The sequence below is a fragment of the Penaeus monodon genome, chromosome 4 (genome assembly GCF_015228065.2).
Source record: "Penaeus monodon isolate SGIC_2016 chromosome 4, NSTDA_Pmon_1, whole genome shotgun sequence".
Lineage (NCBI taxonomy): Eukaryota > Metazoa > Arthropoda > Malacostraca > Decapoda > Penaeidae > Penaeus > Penaeus monodon.
Window position 1 is genome coordinate 7,665,124 of NC_051389.1, and position 22,500 is coordinate 7,687,623.

Sequence of the window (22,500 nt, forward strand, 5' to 3'; positions counted from 1 at the left end):
ATATTACTGTAAAAGGTTTTGCAGTATTGCTTTCCATACAGCCTTCCTCTCTTTTGTATCCTTATTTTAGCTCTTGGTTATGAACTTTATAAATTACTCTTGCTCTTTTAATAGTATATTTATAGATTTTAAAACTAAACAAACATTTTGTCCTTATGTAATATACTTTTTTCTGACTGAAGTTTTAATTTTGAACTTCCATTTTAGAAGCTAGGATATTTTATAAACTATTTATTTCATAGGTCTATCTTCTAGATAGAAATGTATATTTTTATAAAATGTGTTTTATATTATATCACATAGTGTGTTATGCCAGGAAGTTTCACATACAAATTTCAAGACAAATTTATTGTATATCATTTACCTTCTGAAAGTAGTATACTGAATTCATAAAAGAGAAGAGTTGTAATGACTTAAGCAAGTTCTCACAAATACATTATCCATATAATCCCCCCCCCCCATCCCTTGCTCGATGTCATGAGGGGCTTAGAAGGAGACTGAGGCCCAATGTAAGGGGTCACCCCTACCTTGGACCTTAGCCCTCATCTAATTTTGCAGGGTCTTTTCTTCTCACCCTTTCCTTTTCCTTCTTTTCTTTACCCCCTTCCTCTGTCCACTTATCCAGATTGTTAACTCCTATTTACTCTTTTTGCCACAATACTTTACCATAATGCTGTGTAACCTTTGATGGATGGTAAATTTGTGCTTTGACCATTGGCTATTGTGGAAATCCACAAACATTGCCTTACAGAACCAAAAACTTTCTTAGCTGAGGGCTTTGCCCCTAAGCCCCACTCTATTGCTATGTTTTGTATACAGTGCTTATGACCTTAGATGTGGATGCCACAGAAAATTTTCAGTAAATAAATAAATCCATTAACCTGAATGAATAACAGGCCTAGCATGCTGTCTATACATAGCTAGGGAGTTCTTGGACCAGATTTTTCTCACTTCTTCCAAGGCCGTAATTATCTATAGTTTAAAATTGTTAATAATCTTAAAAGTTTGTTAATATATACTAAGCAGTTAAAATACTATTAAATGTGGTCTGAAACCAGCCTAGACATGCCAAACCCAAGGAATGTTCACTGTAATGCAACCAAAATGGTGGGCTAAGTGGCCAGAGTTGGCTCCAGGACTAACACTATCTGGCTAGTTGAAAAATGAATATTTGGAAGGTATCTAACTTCTTTCTCTACTTCACTGTGCTCTTAACTTCAAGCAGTTTTAGCCATTTCCTTGATTACTGCTCCAGAAACTTTAATGGAGCATCCAAAAGATCCTTCATTTTGTTAAAGATGGACAGATATTTTAAATGATCTTATATGCAGTTGTATAAAAAAACATAGTATCTGAGGTATATTTGAAATGGTGTGATTAATAATAGGAATATGAAATATTTGAGGGAGAGGGAGGGAGGGAGGGGGAGAGAGAGAGAGAGGAGAGAGGGAGGGGAGAGGGAGAGGGAGAGGGAGAGGGAGAGGAGAGGGAGAGGGAGGGGAGGAGGGAGGGAGGAGGGAGGGAGGAGGAGGGAGGAGGAGGGAGAGGAGAGAGAGGGAGAGAGAGGAGAGAGAGAGAGAGAGAGAGAGGAGAGAGAGAGAGAGAGAGAGAGAGAGAGAGAGAGAGAGAGAGAGAGAGAGAGAGAGAGAGAGAGAGAGAGAGAGAATGAGAATGAGAATCCATTTATTTACAAATAAACAATTTATAGATGAAGTGATGCAGGATGGTCCTATATTTTCGTGTTTCATATCTTTATTAATATATGATATCTGTATCTATAAATATAGCATATCTCACCTCCTGTCTTTTTCTCTCTTTCTCTCCCCTTCTGTCTCAGTCTGTATCTGACTGCCTGTCTATCTGTCTGTCTGCCTGTCTGTCTTGGACCTTCCCCGTTCCCTCCCCTCCCTCTCTCATACAAAAACAATAATAATGCTAAGATAAAATATAATGGAAAAAAAAAAAAAAAAAAAAGGAAAATCAAAAATTCTATAACTTATTTAAAAATCTTTATTGAACAGAAACCTATTTTTGTTATCGATTCTCGATAAATAATTGATTATGGGGAAATGAAGGAATGCATGTTTACTTAATAAATAACATTAAACTTAAATATACATTAAATTTTGATTGGTTACAATAAATGGAAAATTATGAAATTATTTTAAAACTTCTAAATACTGTTATAGTCAATTAAACAATCACTTTAAATGAGGTACAGATTCTACGTATATACTAACAAATACTTAATAACATGTCAACTGGCATAAAGGTAATCGATTTCTATAATGTATTAGGTCATCTGATCACATGTAAAATCTAAGTATCACATCAATCACTTATTAAAAGAGAAACATGAGAAAATGGAGGAGAGGAAGGACAAGAAATAGAAAGACCATTTTATAAAAGATCATCATTTTCAGGATTGTAAAGTTTGTGGAATTTGGCAGTTGATTTCACAGGTCTGTTCCAAGGTGGGGTCAGACAATTTTTTTTATTGTTTATTCTTCTTAACTCTTCTTGAACTTTATTTTTGGAAGAACTTTCTTTCTGCTCCTCCTTTTTGCTGAGAGGTGTGTCCTCTCCTTTTGATCTTTTCCTCAGATTTTCGCTTCTGTGTTCTACTGGTGTGTTATGTTCACTTTCCTTGGTGTTTTCAGGATTGTTTTCTTCTTTATTCTCATTTGTGCCATCATCTCTCTGTCTTTTCTTGTTTTTCTTTTCTGTATCTCTTTTAGAATACTCATCTTTTTCATTTAATAAGTCTAAGACACTTTCAACATCAAAACCTGTCAGCAATTCATCTTCAGTAGCTTTAGATTTATTCTTTTTGTTTTTTTTCCTTTTAACCAAGTCTGTGCAGTCATAGTGACCATTTACCTGAGAAACTTCTGGTGTTGCTTTGACACTTGTATCTCCATTACACTTTTTAATGTCTTTCTTGGTACTAGTTTCCAAATACTCTTTCTTTTTCCTCTTTGTGTTTATTGCCTTGACGTCAATATCTTCATTTTTCCTCTTCTTTTTCTGCGAGACAATCCCATCCTCAGATTTAGCAAAACACGTCTCATTTTCTGCTTTTGAGATGGAACAGCCTTCAATTTCGATATCTGGGAAGGGTAAAAGATCACATGTAATAAAGTCATCTTTTTCCTTTTTGTGCTTTTTCTTTTCTCGTTTTGTGGGAAGAGACGAACCCTCATTAACTTTTTGCCCCATATTGTTTGTGGGCTTGTGCTTTTTATCAAATTCAATATCAGAAACATCAACTTCTTGACCAGAACACATTTGTAGTTTTTTCTTTTTGGATCTTTTCTTTTCCTGACTTTCAGAGACATCTTGACACACATCTTCCTTGGATTCAAGGCACTTTTTCTTATTCCCCTGATCCTCTGATTTATCCCTCTCTTTTTGTTCCTTTTTGTTCTTATTTCTGGAGCTTTTTCTAGTATCTACTTTTTCCTTGATGGATTCTTCAGGTACCAAATTGTCAAAATCAGGAAGTTCCAGTTCATCAGAATCTATTAAGGAGAACTTAAGTACAGATGCCTTCGAAGTGTTATTTTTTGTTTTTGTGCTATGGGACTTTGATTTAGAAGAACTGTTCTCTGACACAAGAATCTCATTCTCTTTGTCTAAATCGGGGAAAGGAAGATCAGTACATAAATCTAACCAATATTTATCACAGGCTTCTTCGGTCTCTATTATGTCACTTTTATGTTTTTTCTTTGATTTTGAGCTGTGGGAGACCAAGTTTGTTTGCTTTGTCTTTTCACTGACCTTATCTAAAGTCTTTTCTTTCCTCTTCTTTTCCTTACCTTTTTTGCTTTTCTTTGATGTTTCATATGCACTACCATCAACTTCATCGGAATTTGGAATGTCATTTACCTGCATTGTTGGTAATATTGTGATTTCTGGCTTCTTTTCCCTTTTCTTCTTTCTAGATTTAAATGTTTCTACATTGTTTGTAACTAACTCACTGTCCATATCTTCCAGTAATTCTAGTGCACAAGATTTTTTCTTTTGCTTAACATAATTACCTTTCTGACTTTCATTAAGAGCCGTTTCAAATGAATCAACTTCTGTATTTTCCACATCATTTGTCACTGAATCCACCCCTTGATTTTTGTGTGCATCAACTGTTGCAGATATATCACTATTTTCTGTAGTTTTGCCATTCTTTTTATTTTTCTTGGCATTCTGGTCACATCTGTCCTGGATAGCTGTGGTTTCTGCAACAGAGGAATTTCTTGAATTACTAATATCTATCCTTAATTTGGAAGTATTGGAATTCTGTGATTCAGAATCATCATTTGTATCAACACTCTGAAGAGATTCCCTTGATAATCTGTCTCCTACAGATTCTGCTGTGACAAATGACTCATCTGAATTATGGTCACTTTTAACAGGTCTCTCACATAGAACATCTAGTATTTCTGGTTCTTTATTATTAGCCACCAAGGTGATGTTAGATACTGAGCTAGTATTATGAACTTTGACATCCCCTCTTTGGTTTTGGATCAGTGAAGATTGCAAGTCACTCAATCCTTTACCATGATTGCCTCCCTGTTTCTCCTTGCTAGTCAATGTTGCATATTCCATTTCTTCCTGTACTGAGCCCTTTGATGAATTTAAAGGAAGTACCTCTAAAATATTCTTTTCTTCATTTTTTCTTCCTATTTTTTCTGATTCTGCAACAGTGGTCGAAACCTCTTGTAGAGCTATTAGTGAACTATATATGCTGAGAGATGTCTGCTCTTGCTCACTTTCACCACTTGTATTAGACACAAAACTGCCACCTGATGCACTGCCACAACTTCTACTTGATCTGTTAAAGCTTTTAAAATTTGGTGGACTAGTTGCAACTAATTCTTGACTTGGCCCTATTACTTCTTCACCGTCACTAGTTTCTTCATTAGAAGCCACTGCTGTGGGTGTATCTAGACAGTTTGAATGAATAATTTCCTCTACAGCACATTTAGGAGATGCAAACTTGTCATTATCAATGTCACTGAACTCAACTATAGTACCATGAACAACAGATGTAGGATTGCCAACTGTAACAGATTCTTCTTTTACAGAATTACATACTTCTAATGTACTAGGAGACAATGCCTTTTCTTCAATATCTTCATACTGTACCTCAAAGATTTTATATTCTTTTTCTGAAAATGGTGATGTCAGTTCTGTTTTACAGAATGTAGTGAAGTCTGTGGTATCTGTAACATCTGCTGAGTAAACAAGCTCTTGGGCATTTTGGCTGAAAGGCATGGGTTCCTGCTGTCCCTGCGTCAGGGAGAAAGGTTCACTGTTTTCACTATACTGTGTGCCAGTATCCTCACATTCTACTTTAACAGAATTCTTTCCAGCATCTAAGCCACACCCATTTGGATTAGTAAAATCTGTCATCTCTGATGTGGAGCCTACAACAGAAGGGGGAAAAAATTCTTGACTTTGGGTTTCTTGAATTACACATTTCCCTTTGTAGCTATCAAGTGGACTGCTGTTTGTTTCTGTTAAGGTTTCCTCAACAAGACAGTTGTTTTGCTCAGAGGCAGTCTGGCTGTCCAGCACAAGTACAGCAGGGTTAATGTGTGTTGGGAGGGCAGTGTAACAAAAATATACACTATCATTTCCTGTATTGGCCAGAGGACTTTCGTTCTGATCTTCGGAACTCCCACCTTTGTATCCGCTAGACCTGTCCTCTCTTGGTCTTTGACCACAAGGTAAATAATCTTCAGGCTCTGGACTTGAACACTCTGCTGTCTTGTCATGTGTCTTACCAACAATGTTGGTACTGCATACATCTGTAGAACTCCTTTTCTTGTTTCTAGGTGGATTATTTACTTGCACACTGCCTTCATTTATACTTGCCATACTTGTCATGGGGCTTTCTAAAGTATATGTTGTGTTCAAGGAGGAAGTGATACTTTTTTTGCTTAATAGATGTGCATTTTTCACATTAGAATTACAAGTGATATTTGCTGTTTCTTCAGTGGTTTCATTGACAGTAACATACTCCTCAGCTGAGGAACTATTCAACTTGGAAGCTTCAGTGTGATTATTAACATCAGACCTTTCTTCATTAGCACAATCATCAGGATCATCACTACTTATTTCAAAGTCCTTCTGTTTTCCTTTTACATTCCTATGTTTCTCTTTTGCCTTTGACAACTTCAGTTTACTTTTTTCCTTCTCTCGTAAAGTGTCTCTCTCCTTGTGGGCTGGCAGCAATGCAGGACTTTCTCCAAGTGAAGTATCTAATATCTGTTTATTTCCAGGTCTTACTTGAGTACTGGTTAAAAGAAAATCTTCGTGAAATGAGATGTCAGAGTTCAAGAAACTAGTTTCTCTATTTCCTTCATCTAGAGATGGTCTATGATTACGAACCATAGATTTAATATTCCGTGTAGGTGGAGTAGACAGAGATGTTAATTTACTGGCAACTGTAGACTTTACCTCTTTCACACCAATAGGTTCTGTAGATACTCTAGTGTGACCTTTCCGCTGACTCTTTTTATTGTCTTCATCTGGAAAAGGTAACTCACTAAGTGTTTTTGAAACAGATTTCTTCCTGGTTACTATGGGAGGCAGATCATCATCTGAAAACTGTATATCATATACTGCATTCTTCTTTGCCTTTCTCTTCTTTGTGCTGGCTTCTTTTTCTCCTGTTTTTGTTGAAGAGCTGACCTCCACACTGTCAACCATCTGAAAGCTTGAAAAGAATGCTTGTATGACTAATCATTTCTGTATGTGTGCAAAACAAAGTTAATGCTGCTGATTAAAAGTTAATAAAGACAAGTCCTTTTACAAAAAAAAAATACCCATTCATGTTACTTACAAACTATATTTTTCTTATCATTATAATAAACTACCACATGTCACTGGGATTATCTTAAGGCAGAAGCATAACAAAAAAATTACATATTTCTCCACATAAAAAGACATGCTTGTATTAATAATACAGTATTGGTAAATGAAAAAGAAGAAGAAGAAGAAGAAGAGAAAAAAAAAAACACTTATAATATATGACTGTTACTTCTGCAAAAGCTAGGTCCGAATCTAATCTTTTATGGTGACATTTAACCCAATGTTGATGGCACTTCCTCCTGATGAATTGGACCATGCCCTAAGGTTGGCACATGATCAGCCACTTAAGCAAAAAATTAGAAGCATGGGGATCTCATATTTACCCCATTCTGGGTGGCATCCATGATTTTCCGGTATCTGAGACAAAACCAAGCCTTAACCCCACATTTGAGGAGGCTGTAGCTAATGAGCAGCCACACCCAGAACCAAACAAGTGGTTTGTTTAGGGCATACAACTCAGAGCTGCTGAACATGAATGGCACGTGTCCTTGCCAACCTCTATTTTGGGCTTGGTTTGTCAAACTTAGATGCACACCATCAATACTGGGTTAAGTGAGCGAAATTGAATAAAAAAAATTGGTACTTACTCTGATTTCTTCAAACTGTAGGCCAAGAACTTATCTAAATATGTTTTTTGTGGATATAATGACTCCTTCAATTCATTACATAACACTTTGTAGTTTGCTTTCCGGAGAGTTGATATTGCATCACGAACATAAGTTTGATCTAAAAAAAGAAAAAAAGAAGAAAAAGAAAGAAAAGAAAAGGTTAGCCATCATTAGAATTAGACTAATTTCATTAAAACAACACACAAGGCAATTATGGCACTGTAACCTGTGTTTTCTTAAAATATGAAAAATCTTGCAATATTTTAACCCACTGGATCTGGATGCTTCACTGCCATCAAATGGCCCAAAATACTGGCATTAAGCTTACATGAGACTCCATGCCTTCCCTTTGCTATGTTATTTTGTCTTTTTTGGTACAAGTGTTTCTAGCTTTTTTGCCATTTTCCAATATCTATATTTGTCATATGATTTACTTTATCTAGAAGGTAATAGACTATTTTCCTTGTGCAGAATCTGCATCATCTCTCTAGGTAGTCTATAACCTCAATGCATTAATAATAAAAATATTTAACATTATGTTATTATTATTTTTTTTTTTTTCACAATATTCCATTTTCTGCAATACAACCTATGCTGCCAGTCATGGTGGGCAGGAACAGGATCCTGAGCAAGGAAATGGTATCCTCCCTGGAGCCAGTACTCTCCTAGTCATAGCTCATGGACATTACATTTTACACTTGTTCATTGAAATAATGCAAAAGGCCCTTCCTAAATGCACAATGAGTCTAATCACCCTCCTAGAGGTTTGTGCAATTGTGGCGAGTCTTCCCTGTCACTTCGGCCTTCTGCCATAAGACACAAGAAGGCAAGTTCATATCACCCTGGCCCACAGCCAAATTTTCCCATGAAAGCATGTTAACGTTCCCTGCCCTCAAGCCAATTTTTTTTCAAATTGTGGTTAAATAATGTCACCACAACAATTTTTGTATTCAGGGTTAAAGACAGATTTTATTTCAAAGTTCTGGATCGAAAACATAAAATTTGAATAATTTCATCAGTATTTCATAAAGCATTTGATAAAAATAATAGCAAACAAAACTTTTCCAACCCACTACACAGTCAGATATTATCATAACTTTTATTATCTAAATTACACAAACTTTTTTTTTTCTAATAATGAAATACTGATGTGGTAGAAGAAATCTACCTCCTTGAAAGTATTAAAAAAATTAATTTGCCAAACCCAAGGTATTTCATTGTGTGAACAAGAAAAATATAATTGCTATGATATGTGGATTTTACAGAAACCTGTTTGTCACTAATGAGGACTATTTACATTTTGAAGTAAAAATATTGGCCCTAAGAGAGTATATATAAAAGAAAAGGAAGATTCTTACATGGGGAACTTGAAAACAGTCTTATAACTTTACCTAGTTAGTGTATAAGGTATTCATATGAGGTGTATATATATATATATATATATATATATATATATATATATATATATATATATATATATATATATATATATATATATATATACATATATATATATATACACACGCTGTAGGCCTGGGAGTTGTGAGTGTTCTTATAATAACAGGACATTTTAATCATTGCCAAAGAACACTACATTAAAAAAATCACCTCCCTCTATCTCTTACTCATTAAAACAGGTAAAATTAATATTTGCTTATTTATAAACTTTTTAAATTTCTGATACCCTGTCATTCCGATTTAAAGGCACAATAGATTGCATTATTATCAAGTATGCAGACAAAACAATATATGGTATTTACTTACTGTAACAAAATACATGAGCAGAATATATATGATGAAAGATGACCTGTGCTTTTTCTGGAGTTAGGGAGACAGGGACAGGAACCCAAACATAATATTTCCACAAAGGTGTTACGCTTTTCGAAACTTGCCTCACCGATTTTCGACTTTTACGGCAATATGGACACTTCCAGCATCTGCAAGTTCAAGAGAAAAGAGAAGGGAGTAAGTTATTTCTAAAATTCCTTTTGGAAATAATAATATGTATGCAGATCCTAAAACTTCAAACCAAAAGCCATTTTGCATAAAACAAAACAAACCTAAGCCAGGATGAATAAAATTTACGGAGAAGGTGTGTGAGAGTCTGCCATGGTTGCAATTTCCATCGCCACTCTTTGTACTCAAGCAAGTTTGTCAAAAGGTTCAGAGCCCTCACCAGGGATTCCACTTGTATATCTATTAAAAAAAAAAAAAAAAGAAAGAAAGAAAATTAATGAATGTAATGAATCTTAAAAAAATGAATCTTAACCCACTGCTGCTAGGGATGGCATGCATGCATATGCCATGTCCACTGTCATTTTTGTCTATTAGTTGTGCTTACACCTAGATGGATCCATAGTGCTTTGTCGCAAAGGACTCGATTACAAATCCTACCTATCTCACTTGTTTACCCTTTTTCTTGATTTTCAGAATAATTCTTTTGGTACCGTTGATATCTTTACAATAATCATGATGTCAGTAATAATCACAACTGTATTGATATTAATAGCATTACAAATAAAAACATTGAAAACTCTGGGAAAGCGGAAATCAGGTGAGGTCATTAATTCACTCCTTGGTGACTAAGCGCTTGTGAAGCCAGCTATGTGTAACAAAGTTCACAGAACCCACTGGGTTCAGTATCTTCTGATAAATAAGCCATGGGAAATTGCTTTCATACTGACACCTTATAAATAAGTTTATACACTACAATAAACACACTATACAAGGGAGGTAACATAGAAACTACTTGACATATTAAAGAGAATTCTATTATAAATCTAGGGGGGTGGTGAAAATAAATTTATTAATATATCATTTCACTCATAATACTAAAATGACACTATTGAGATAGATAATCAAAATATTGATACCAATAATGGTAGCAATGAATAATAATAATACTAATAATAATAATAATAATAATAACAGTAATAATAAAAAATCAATAATGATAGAAAATATATATATATAACAATGCTAAAAGATAATTATGTATTACTGAAATAAAGAGATGAGATATTTACCTGATTTCAAGCCACAACTTTGAGTTTCGGTCTCTGAATCACTGCTCTGATTCACAGAGGCCTTACTCTCCATCTCATCGCTGTCAACAGCTGTTTCTGTTCGCCTCCAAACCTCTTCGTCACAAGCTGAAAATTGGGTGCAGGGTTCAACTAAGTATGGTAAAATGTTTGTTTCATATCACTTACAGAGCAAAAGAGAAAGAAAGAAAGAAAGAGAGAGAGAGAGAGAGAGAGAGAGAGAGAGAGAGAGAGAGAGAGAGAGAGAGAGAGAGAGAGAGAGAGAGAGAGAGAGAGAGAGAGAGAGAGAGAGAGAGAGAGAGAGAGAGAGAGAGAGAGAGAGAGAGAGAGAGAGAGAGAGAGAGAGAGAGAGAGAGAGAGATACATAACTGTAATACACAAAATGTAATCTAAAATCTAAAGTCATACTCATGAATCTTCCTGCAGTCTGCATTTAACATGTTCTCTGCCAGCCAAAATAAAACCTTGACTAGCTGCCAATTATATCCAATTTTTTTGTTAATCTGCATTATATATGGAGGCTGCTCATTTTGAGTTTGATTATCCCAGGCCAATATCAACATCTATCTAAATGCCACTCATGTGTCATTCTGTTAACAGTTCTAATTCAAATGCCATATGTAAAGGAAAGAAAGAAAAAATCTAGATTAAAAAAAAAAATCTTAAAGAGTCAAACACTTATAATTCAATTTCTCTCACACACACACACACACACACAATGAAGGGGGGGGGGGGGTACTGCTTTGCATGTCAACAACAAAAAAAATTCCCAACCACTCAAATGTGGACAGTGTTCTTACACTACTTGAAAATACCTAAACACTCTGCATAGTAATACCAAATAAAACTTACAATACACTACATTACAATACATTTAAGTGTAATTACCTTCAGCTAGCAGTCTATCCACATATTCTAAAGTAAGTGGGTGTTCTGGGCACACCCTAGTTATCTCCTGAAAAAAATGAGAAAGAAAATTAACTGATAGAAAGACAGTGATGGAGATAGAGAGACAGAAAGATAGAGAGAGAGTGGGGATGAGAGCAAGGGAAAGAGGGAAAGAAAAAGAAAAAAAGAAATAGAGGGAGAGGAGGAGGGAGGGAGGGAGAGGGAGAGAGAGGGAGAGAGAGAGGGAGAGAGAGAGGAGAGAGAGAGAGAGAGAGAGAGAGAGAGAGAGAGAGAGAGAGAGAGAGAGAGAGAGAGAGAGAGAGAGAGAGAGAGAGAGAAATGAGACACACATACCTTTCTTCTCAAACCAACAAAATAATAACTTCAGTAACCTTTATGATGCTGCCCTCTTAATAAAATAAACACTAAAAAGGCAGAGAAAGCAGACAACCAGTAACTTTGCACTGTTTATACATAATTAAACTGCAAATATCTAATACAACATACCTTCAGTGCAGACATCTGAGTCTCATTACTGTTAGGTACAAAAGTTCTTAGAAAGTTATAAACTAAGTGTTGAGCTGGTAGATGTTGAAGGTTCTTGCTAACATAATCCTGAAGTACTGAGAGTGCCGACTCTGGACCACGCAGTTCATTCTCCAGGTCTAAGTAAGGTACTATGATCCACTCTACCTGAGAAAAAGAAAAAGGAGGTTGAGATTCATAAAGATAATGGTTAACTGTGCATTGAATACAGAAAATGCCAGAGTTCAGTCCACTGCAAAATGATCCAACTGCCTGATCAGGAACAAGCCATCTTGGGGTATGAGGCTCAATTAACACAACTGACCATTTGAACTTGAACTAATGGGTGAGACTGAGACAAAAGACAAATCTAACTGTTTGGTATATAATTAACAGTAATATTAAGTTCAATTTCTGCAGTGATATTTCTCCATTCATTAGTATTTACCAGAATGTCTCTAATTCTGTATGAATAAATCATTCTGTCTCAGATAAACTTTATACTTGTTTGGCCTAAGCTAGATATATTTTTTATAAAACAAACTATACTTTTCAGTCTATATACATAATAACTACTGCAACTGGACCTCTTTGAAGGTCAGAATACCAAAGTTGGAAAGTGGTTATAAGGTTAAAAGCTAAGTTCTCTGAAATTGTTTTTTGCATTCACCATCAAGAGGATTGTGAGCTAACCATATATGAATCTTTTAATATGAAAAACACACATACACCTCTCTTTTAAAACACATTTCTTAAAAATACAATATTTCATAACACTGGAATCTGGCATAAAATATAATACAAGATCACTGCACAAATTATAACCAGCAAAGTCACTCTCCAAATTAAGGGTAAAAAACAATTATTTGCTGAATATTTGTGTACTATTAGCTTTGATAGTCAAGGCTTTATTTTATCCTGGATATGTATTTGATTTAAAACAAGAAGTTTATCTACATACTGCATTAAATTTACAGCCATAGAACTGTTACCTGATTTTAAATATGTGCTCAAATAACAGTACCAATGCATATTTCCTCCCCAAAAAAACTTACTGGCTCAGCAAGGTTACATAAAGCTCTTCTTAATGCTGAATGTGCTTCAGTAACCAATCTTCTGTTGCCATCTTTGCTTCCATCTTCATTTTCTGCAAGTGAAATACAAAATCTGATGAAAAGGACAACTATACAAAGACAGTTAGAAGTTAGAAGACATGGACTGGTCTCTGGATGTGGATTTCAGCTAGTTCTTATTCTGTTTGTGTGATTTTTTTTTTTTTTTTTTTTTTTTTTAATGAATCACATAGAGAGTCATGTGAATAGCAGCGTGGGAGAAACGTGATAGGAAAGTTCCTTTAAGAGTCTTGCAGGAGGGATATAGACACATTAGACTCAGGCATTAGGGTGCAAAGCCTATACCAGCCCCAGGGCCAGGAAGCGAATTGTTTGTGCTATAACTGCTAACAGACATTTGTAGTAAAGTGCAAAGCAGTCAGAACATTTATGTACTATTTTCTTTATTATACAGTGATCAAGGAGGACCATAATCTAACTAAAATCGTAAGTAGAGGTAATAAAAATAGGGTAATAAGAATGAATGTTTCCCATACCTTTCTTATACACTATAGGGATCCCCCCACAGGATTACACTCACAATCTACATGGAGTATAAGTAGTGATGTAATTACTTAACAGAACCACACTACCCATACACTTATAGGCAGGGCATTTGTTCACTTTACAAAATAGAAACATTACAGCACAGAGGCGGAGTCAGATAGAATGGATAATGGGTTATAACGACATAAAATGCAAATATAACCAATTTCTGTCAACAGACCCTGAGATAGTATATAATCTATGGCAGTTCATATAATTTCACTTACATACTTTTAACCCCTAGAATAGTGGCAGTAAAGAGAGCTAAAAGTGATAAGGAAATAATCAGTGCTTCATGTGACATGACACTTTCAGAATTCTACTTGACTGAATATTTTTTTACAGCAATTGTTTTAACATTAATGAAAATTTCTCTTTCTTACCTTTTTTTATATTAAGGAATGGGTAAAAAGGTAAGATCAGGGAAGACTAACAAGTACCTCTTTAGTGACTAAGTGCTTGTCAAGCCAAGTGTGTATATTTCAAATTAGTAAAACAAAACCAAAATAGACTGTCTAGCACTAATGGTCAAAACAAACTACAAGAGAAGAAGAAGAAAAAAAAAAAAGGAAGAAGAAAAAAAAGAAAAAAAGGAAGAAGAAGAAGAAAAAGAAGAAGAAGAAGAAGAAGAAGAAGAAGAAGAAGAAGAAAAGAAAAAGAAAAAAATCACCTTCATCTGAAATGTCTTCCAAAGAGCCTGTAATTTTCTCTTGTACTGCAGAGGAGTCCTGATTGGAGTAAGTATGATTTTTCCAGCGAGAATAAAGCACAAGGCCTCTGTAAGCATCAATTAATGAAGTCAAGCGAACATCCTTATTCCTCACTGACCACTTTTCTGATCTTCTGTCATACTTGTAATCTTCCAACATCTGTAAAAAATGCAAAATATTTCAATGTCACATGATGCACTGTAGATTAAAATGGCAATAACCTATAACTCATATCTAAAGTATGTGTGGTCTTATAAGAGAGAGAGTGAATGTGTATGTGAGTAATATCAGTAATAATAATAACCTGTTTTCCCACATTTCTTTTTGGCAGGTACATTCCCTATCTCAATTATGCAAGCACCTCTTGGCTTCTCTCTTGATAAGTAAATGATGAATGCAGTAACCACAAAACAACAATGCTCATAATGTATGGCATGTACAGCTACACAGAAAACTATTGTTAGAAAATCAATGTTAATCATTCTGACACAAACTTTGATAATTTTTGAAAAATAATTGCTAAGGTTAGGAAATTGCTGGTACCCCTGATTTTCCAACTACTCTTGGGTATGTGTAGTAAATCACAAAGAAGCTATAAATTCACAGGTTATTTATAATTTTGTATAATACTTTGTCAATAATCAATTATCTTTCTTATACTGCTGTTTCAATGTTGGGTCAATCATCACAGCAAAGACATTCCCATGCTTCTAAGGCATTATTCACGATTTTGGGTGTTTTGCCGCATATATTTTGCCACAGCCACCCACACATTTTCATTTCGGTTGAGATCCAGATATCTGTGTATTTACAAAACCAATCCTAGAGAACATGGATGGCATAGGTGGGGCTGATTTTCTGAATAAGATAGAAGGGGTTGTTTCAGGAAACACCATAGCCCTACTGTTGGCAGGGAAGATTGTCAGTAAATCAGCATGACATTTATCAACTTCCACCTAAACAACTCTGTGGTGATTCGGCCACTCCTGCTCGCTGTCACATTCTCTAGTTCAAATATGTTAAATGATAACACTGCATTAGATACAAAAATAGACATATATGAAAATGTTTTAGCATTCATTTCCATTAAATAAAAATCTTCCTTCAAAATATCGAGCGAAGGAAGCTTGAAAATAGCAAGGGGAGGGGGTAGCATTGTTACCTACCTGTGTTTTGTTGATATTATGCATACATATTGCACAGCGCTGGTGCCTTCAAAAAAAAGTTTTCTCGTTGCAGATTATTATTATATCCTAGAAGGCCTGTGGTTTGTCTACATATTGCAAGGCATATTCCATCCTTTTCGGGAATAAGATCATCATGTCACAGTGAATCCATAGGAATTCCGGAATGACTATTCCATACATCAGAGTGAGACCAATTTGAACCCCAAAACACCAACCCTCCCATAACATAAGGTTCTGTTCGTTATTGAATGTTTCGACACCCCTCCGAACAATAGTTTTCTGTGCATCTGTGCATCCCTACACAAACATCTCTTTCTCTTTACCTTATATTCTCCCTTGCCCCCCCCTCCCTCTCTCCTCCCTCCTTCTCTCTCTCTCTTCTCTCTCTCTCTCTCTCCTCTTTCTTCTCTCTTTCTCTCTCTCCTCTCCCTCTCTTTCTCTCTCTCCTCCCTCCCTCTTCCCTCTCTCTCTCTCCTCCTCCTCCCTCTTCTCTATCTCTCTCTCCCTCCCCCTCTTCTTCTTCTCTCCCCTCCTCTTCTCTCTCTCTCTCCTCCCTCCCTCCCTCTTCTCTCTCTCTCTCTCTCCCTCCCTCCGTCTCTCGCTCTCTCTCCCTCTCCCCACCCTGTTCTCTCTCTCTCCTCCCCCCTCTCTCTCTCTCTCTCCCCCTCCTCCTTCTCCTCCCCCCTCTCCTCTCTCCCTCCCTCCCCCTTCTCTCTCTCTCTCCCCCTCCCTCCTTCCTCTCTCTCTCCCCTCCCTCTCACTCTCTCTCTCTCTCACCCTCCCTCCCTCCTCTCTCTCTCTCCCGCCCTCCCCTCCCCCCTGTCTCTCTCTCTCCCTCCCTCCCTCCTTCTCTCTCCTCTCCCTCCCTCCCTCCTCTCTCTCCCCCTCTCCCCCTCCTTCCTCTCCTCTCTCCCTCCCTCTCCTCTCTCTCTCTCCTCCTTCCCTTCTCTTCTCTCCTCCCTCCTCTCCTCTCTCCCCTCCCTCCCTCTCTCTCTCTCTCTCGGTCTCTCTCTCTCTCTCTCTCTCTCTCTCTCTCTCCCTCTCCTCTCCCTCTCACCTGTCAAGATGGAAATGGCCTAATTCTACTTTAACAGTGGTCTTGAAACTGCATTTACAGGCACTGTATGTCTCTAACAATTGGTAATTGTTCATGTGAACAAATATCCAATAACTTAACCAATTCAAAACTCACATACCTGCAGGATTTCGTTGATTCTTTCATCTGTTGCAGTCTCAAGTTCTTCAGCCAAAGTGTCGAGTACAACAACAATTGTTTTCGTGGGCAACAGCAAAAAGTCTCGACTCATGCTTTTTCCCAGACCCTCAGGGACTTCCTTAGCACTTTTTGTAATTATGTTCATCATCTGTAAATATAAATATATAGCCCTATATGAAAAATAATATTCAGCACTTTTCAATAAGCAATCTAAGAAAAAAAAAATCAATAGAAGAGAGGAAGAAACAAGAAGAAAAAAGAAAAGAAAAGAAAAGAAAAGAAAAGAAAAAAATCCTATGTTTTTCAAAATACTAATACAATTTATATACACCAGACTTACAATCTCAAATCTAAGTGATTACATCAATTCCTGTCAAACTTTATTGTTTATGACTGTCAGAAATTACTTACAAAGTGAGGACTATTACAATTCCAAGACTTTTTTCATAAATATACCTACAACCATTTAATGATTATTGATTACAATCATTAATTAAGAGATGTGAATGTTACATAAATAAAAAGAAAAAGAACAAGTCTCAGAATCACCACTCTCAGTACTCATGACAAAAGTCCACATCACCACTGAGTAATGTTTTTTTTTTTTTTTTTTTAAAGGAACTAGTTCTTAGTATAATGTCTTCATTCTGTACAAAAACTCACCCTCCACAGGAAATCTGAAGACACATTATAACACCTATGAAGGATGAGACACGGCAGCAGTTTAAAGGCATCTTCCCATCTATGTTCACCTACAGCTGAATTCAGTGCTGACTGTAACCACCTGTAGTAGTTGTGATTCAATTCAGCGCTGTCACCTGCACCATACAGCATAGTGTTAGTTTGACTGATCATTCCAGTGTTACTAAATAATTATATGATCATTATATTTATATCATTTGCATCTTTCTTTATCTAAATATGTGAATACTGGTAAAGCTTATGATATAATAGAATGCACTTTGATTGTTGTCAATCTATTTTTAGCATTTTTACTGCACTCAATATCATTCCTATGTTAAGATGCAGATAACATGTAAAAATCAGAAATAAGTATGAACAACATTGCATAATAATAAATATCTGGACAAGTAGAAGATACTTGGAGCATTCAGAATGGCAATATCTTTTACAAAGTTACTAAACATACAAGACGAATAGAATAGGGCTTGATCTAAAATTGCCTAAATTGAAGCTTATATTAACAGCAACACATCTTACCATAAGCTTAAAACAATGGATAATAATGATCATTCATTTATTCAAGCAACATACATAACATTTTTACCTTTACTTTGCTCCCAAGCTTTAGCTGACTTGTTTTTGGAGGGTTCTACTTGGTTCTGGAAATATAAGATTTGTCATTACACTTCTAGATATAATACATGTTTTGGTTAAACCTAAATGTCTTTAAATATATTGAAAAGATAACTAGATCATTCTAGCATTTGCTTTTTTTGCTACAGGATATATTATTTCTATTTATATTAATAAGATAAGTAATTTTCTATGTCAAGGCCACATCTTAAATCCAATATGATACCAATGAACTCCTTTTTAAATATAACAGCAATTGTTAGCAGAATCAATAAGTATGCTCAGTATGCAAGTCCAAACCTCCCATAACTAAGCAGAGTAACTCAGGACAAGGCTAAGTACACAGCGCAGAATGTTTACTTGTGCCTCAGCTGGATTATGACATCATGCGTAAGGCCTGTCACTCTGAACAGTTTGAACTCTATCTTGACAGCCAGAGGTGGCTTAGACTTTATATACTAGGCAAGGGGTTCCTGGGAGGAGAGATGGCAGGTACCCATAAAGGAGTTTTAGAGGGCATAGTACCTAATAATGACAACTATACATAAACACGGAATGCTAACACCCCACCATTTCCCAGTGATACCTCCCCAAATGTTGGGTCTTGTATTATTTCTATTGTTGCTTAGTGCCGATTTAAACTACTATAAATGCGCCCTAGACTTTATAAGGAATCCATCAATACTAAAGCTAATAAATTTTCAGATGCAGAGTGGTTATAGAAAATTACTAATAGTTATTGTGAATCAACCATGAGGAATGTAATACCGGTATAAACATGAAATAAGTATCTATATTTCAACTTTTAATACTCCTGTGAGAGCAAATTATTTGTCGTGGAATTATATGATAAAAGGATTCAGAGTCATTTTCAAAAGAAATAATAATCCCTGCCTACTTTTTTCACTCATTACCAACAATAACATAGATAATTTTCTCTTTAATGGTCTTCATAATGCTATGTTATAAAGAGAGAGTGAAGGGGGGGAGGGAAAGGAAGAGAAAGGAGAAAGATGAGAGAGTGAAAGTGAAAGTGAGAGAGAGAGAGAGAGAGAGAGAGAGAGAGAGAGAGAGAGAGAGAGAGAGAGAGAGAGAGAGAGAGAGAGAGAGAGAGAGAGAGAGAGAGAGAGAGAGAGAGAGAGAGAGAGAGAGAGAGAGAGAGAGAGAGAGAGAGAGTACTTTAGTATATTTTCACTGAATGGTTATGTGACCTTCATGATAACATAAGGAAAAAATAAACTGGTAAAATCAGAGACACTTTTCATCTCTGACATTTCCCGCACAAATTGAATAAAACCATATATGCTGGATGGGGAGGGTGGTGTTGCCAACTCAAAAGCTGAAAGTTTACAGAGAAAATAAACATCTGATTTGTTTAAATCACACCAAACTATAAAAGTTTCAGAGGCAAGATTTAGAATTTCTAAATCTTTCAAGTAAAAATTCTGCTGTCATAAACAAAAAAATTACCAGACATTTTCTGAAAAAATTATATTCACTCCCTTCCCTGATTTAACATCAAAAAGATTGGAGGAAAAATTTCATAAAACCTTCACATAACTGACTGCAACGATTTTGGTACAGATGGATTTCTCTCACCATCTAGTACACATATAGTATAAATTATGCCGTGGAATGCCCCCCAAACCCAGACATTCTTGGCCCCGAAAGCAGGGGAGGGCATGAAAGGTAACAAGGGAAATTGTGAGGTAAAATATGAATAACATACACAGAATCAGTCATTATATTGTCTAATGCAGGAGGCTGTGTCCCCTGCAACCACTCCTTGGCTGGCTGCTGCCTCCTAAACCCCACTCAGGAGAAGAATGAATCCTCCACATATTCACAGCAAGAGAAAGCGTTGGACAGACTCGGCATCAGGCTCTCCTGCATGTCGGTCATTTGCTGTGAATATGTGGAGGGTTCTTTGTTTTCCTGGGTGGAAGTTGGGAGACGGCAAGGGGTTATAGGGGGTGCAGCCCCCTGCAATGCACAATATAGTGACTGATTTTGTGTATATAATTCATATTTTACCTTACAATTTCCCTGGTATCTTTCACACCCTCGCCTGTGACTGTCGCTGATGAGGGGGGGGTCTGCGGCATAATTTTGATATATTTGGATAGTAGAGAACGAGAGGAATCCCTCAATACCAAAATTGCAGTGATTGGTAATACAATATTTTGAAAAATTACCAGATTGGAAATTATAAATAACTAAAATTACTGTACGCAGAGGATACACATTCTAAGCAACAACACCCACAATGCTCAAATATGATAAAGCATTTTTTATGTGAATTACTTTTAAATTTTCTTTTTTCTCTCCCTGTCTTCATGGCAGTAAAACTTGTGTATCTTTATTACATCTTTCCCTTTAATACTATATGGCTACCTTGGTCTTTTGTAAATATTACTTCAAGTCCTTATGATTTTAAATCTCAGTTCACATAACTGCAAAACTGGTATACCATTATTTCAACATTATCTTCACACAACATGACCATATTCGTTACTCCCATACAGACTAAACATTTGAAAAAAACAAACTTTTTCCAAACTTTCTTCTACGAAACTTCCACTTATATACATATAAAAATTACCATGGACTTTGACGACTTTTTCTTTGAGACTCCAGCTCGTTCCCCCATCTTGCCCCGTGTCCCTCGAGCTCCAGAACACTGTCAAAGGGTATTAAAAAGGTTACAGTAAGTCATTGGGGATGAAGGCCACCACCGGGGTCCATGTGCGCGTCTGGAGAGCACGATAAAACACGTCGAACAGCTGATGCCGCGGAGCCTTATGTACGGGTTGCATTGCGGACGCTCTCACAGCCTCCATGTAAAATGCTTGGAATTCGGAGCCTTATGCACGGGTTGTGTTGTGGACGCTCTCAGCCTCCATGTAAAAAGTTTGGATTTTTTTTTTTTTTGGGGGGGGGTCACTTGATTGCAAATCGCTTGAAACTTCGAGGTTATGTAGTTCGACAAAAATGGTTGTAATATAGTTATAATATAGATATAATATAGTTCAATATAATAGTCCTAACTTCTTACTGAGTTCAAATCAAGATTGGGTGACTGATGGAAAGGTGCTTAGATAAAAAAAAAATCTTATTCGCTGCGGACACCGCTACTTCGCTACGATTGCCAGTCGTATTGGGAAAATGCTGCGGATAGTTTAATTTAAACCCTTGATTTTGAAACAGTCCAAATATTTGTTTATGTTGATTTTTTTTGGGGGGAGGGGGCTGACTCATAGCATTTATCTCTCCTTTTTACAAATCCTTTTTAATTTGGGTAGAAAACTAAATCTACACAAGAAATGGCAATCATCAATGGCTTTTGTGTCGTGCATGGAAGCCGCCAAAAGTTAGCAGAGTACAAATATTACAAATTCCCGCGGGATTATGTCTCTTAAAAAATGGAAATTAAGGTTATCTACGTGAATATAAGTATGGTATCAAATTCAGTAAAAAATTGTTTCTATATTTTTTTAGGAAATGTTTATCATTGAAATTGTATGATATTTCATCTCCATTATATCAACCATTATATCATTATATCGTCTGTAAAATGCGCATACTCACAGTATCACAGACTACTTCTAATATTAGGCAAATAATTGTATTTAGCATGTAAAAGAAACACATTCTTTCATATATTTTCGGAAACATTCGTAATCTTTCGCTTTTAAGTTCGCAAAGCAGACGAAACAGCGAGAGAGCGCGGTTTTATTTCCGGGTTAAATCATGTGTTTGAATACAAACCGCAAGCGCCAGAAAGTGACACGATGGCGTGACGTTATAACGAAATTTGGGGGCCAAGACTGGAAATTAAAAACGCAAGACAAAGTTGGAAAATATTGGGGGAGGCCTACGTCCTGCAGTGGAGTGATAAAGGATGATGATGATGATGATGATGATGATGATGATGATGATGATGATGATGATGATGATGATGATGATGATGATGATGATGATGATGATGATGATGATGGTGGGGTGTGTGTGTGTTTGTACATGTTCACAATATATATATATATATATATATATATATATATGTATATATATGTATATATATATGTATATATATATATATATATATATATATATATATATATATTGTGGAAAACCGGCTCCTAATTTCAGAATTGAAGACAATTATGACTTGTAATCAACAGTATATTGCAATCCGTTGTAAGTTTATAACTGTCGTTGTTGTTTCAATCAATATCTAACATTAGTAACGTCAGTAGAAATTTCAGTCATGATGCATAGTTAGATTACCTAATGAAGATTTTCACCCACCGCCACTCCTACTGCCAATAGTAATTAGGTATGCAGTCACGTTACATTCGCACAAAAAACATAATTGTCATATTCATTTATATACATTTATGTATATTTACATGCATATGGCTTTTGGCAACCACGGTTCGTATAAACTTTCCAAGTCTCAAATTAGAACAGCCAT

At 36.0% G+C, this 22,500-nt stretch overlaps 2 protein-coding genes across 2 annotated transcripts in view; one reads left to right on the top strand and one right to left on the bottom strand.

Moving 5' to 3' along the window:
• LOC119569688 (progesterone-induced-blocking factor 1-like) overlaps positions 1-345 on the top strand; it is a 4,782-nt gene extending 4,437 nt beyond the window's left edge. Inside the window, exon 6 of the mRNA XM_037917747.1 lies at positions 1-345. This exon is cut by the window's left edge and continues 1,608 nt beyond it. The gene's annotated coding sequence lies outside the window, so the exon portion shown is untranslated.
• Positions 346-1,995: 1,650 nt separating this feature from the next.
• Positions 1,996-20,970, bottom strand: LOC119569699. Its single transcript, XM_037917754.1, has 13 exons — positions 20,629-20,970; positions 17,998-18,052; positions 17,373-17,527; positions 16,690-16,857; positions 14,267-14,465; positions 12,994-13,085; positions 11,921-12,106; positions 11,414-11,480; positions 10,508-10,633; positions 9,542-9,677; positions 9,246-9,418; positions 7,461-7,599; positions 1,996-6,718 (listed from the first exon to the last, which is right to left on the bottom strand). Exons 1-13 carry the CDS (start codon positions 20,674-20,676, stop codon positions 2,401-2,403), a joined length of 5,862 nt encoding a protein of 1,953 aa, XP_037773682.1. The 5' UTR covers positions 20,677-20,970; the 3' UTR covers positions 1,996-2,400.
• Positions 20,971-22,500: the final 1,530 nt, after the last annotated feature.

Bases quoted from the DNA above. Each gene is read 5' to 3' on its own strand.
- LOC119569699 (XM_037917754.1), bottom strand. From the start codon at position 20,676: ATGGGGGAACGAGCTGGAGTCTCAAAGAAAAAGTCGTCAAAGTCCATG. The intron at 10,634-11,413 runs GTAATTACACTT...CCCAATTTTCAG, and splicing joins GGATAGACTGCTAGCTGAAG to CTTGTGACGAAGAGGTTTGG. The intron at 9,419-9,541 runs GTTTGTTTTGTT...TTGAACTTGCAG, and splicing joins TTTTATTCATCCTGGCTTAG to ATGCTGGAAGTGTCCATATT.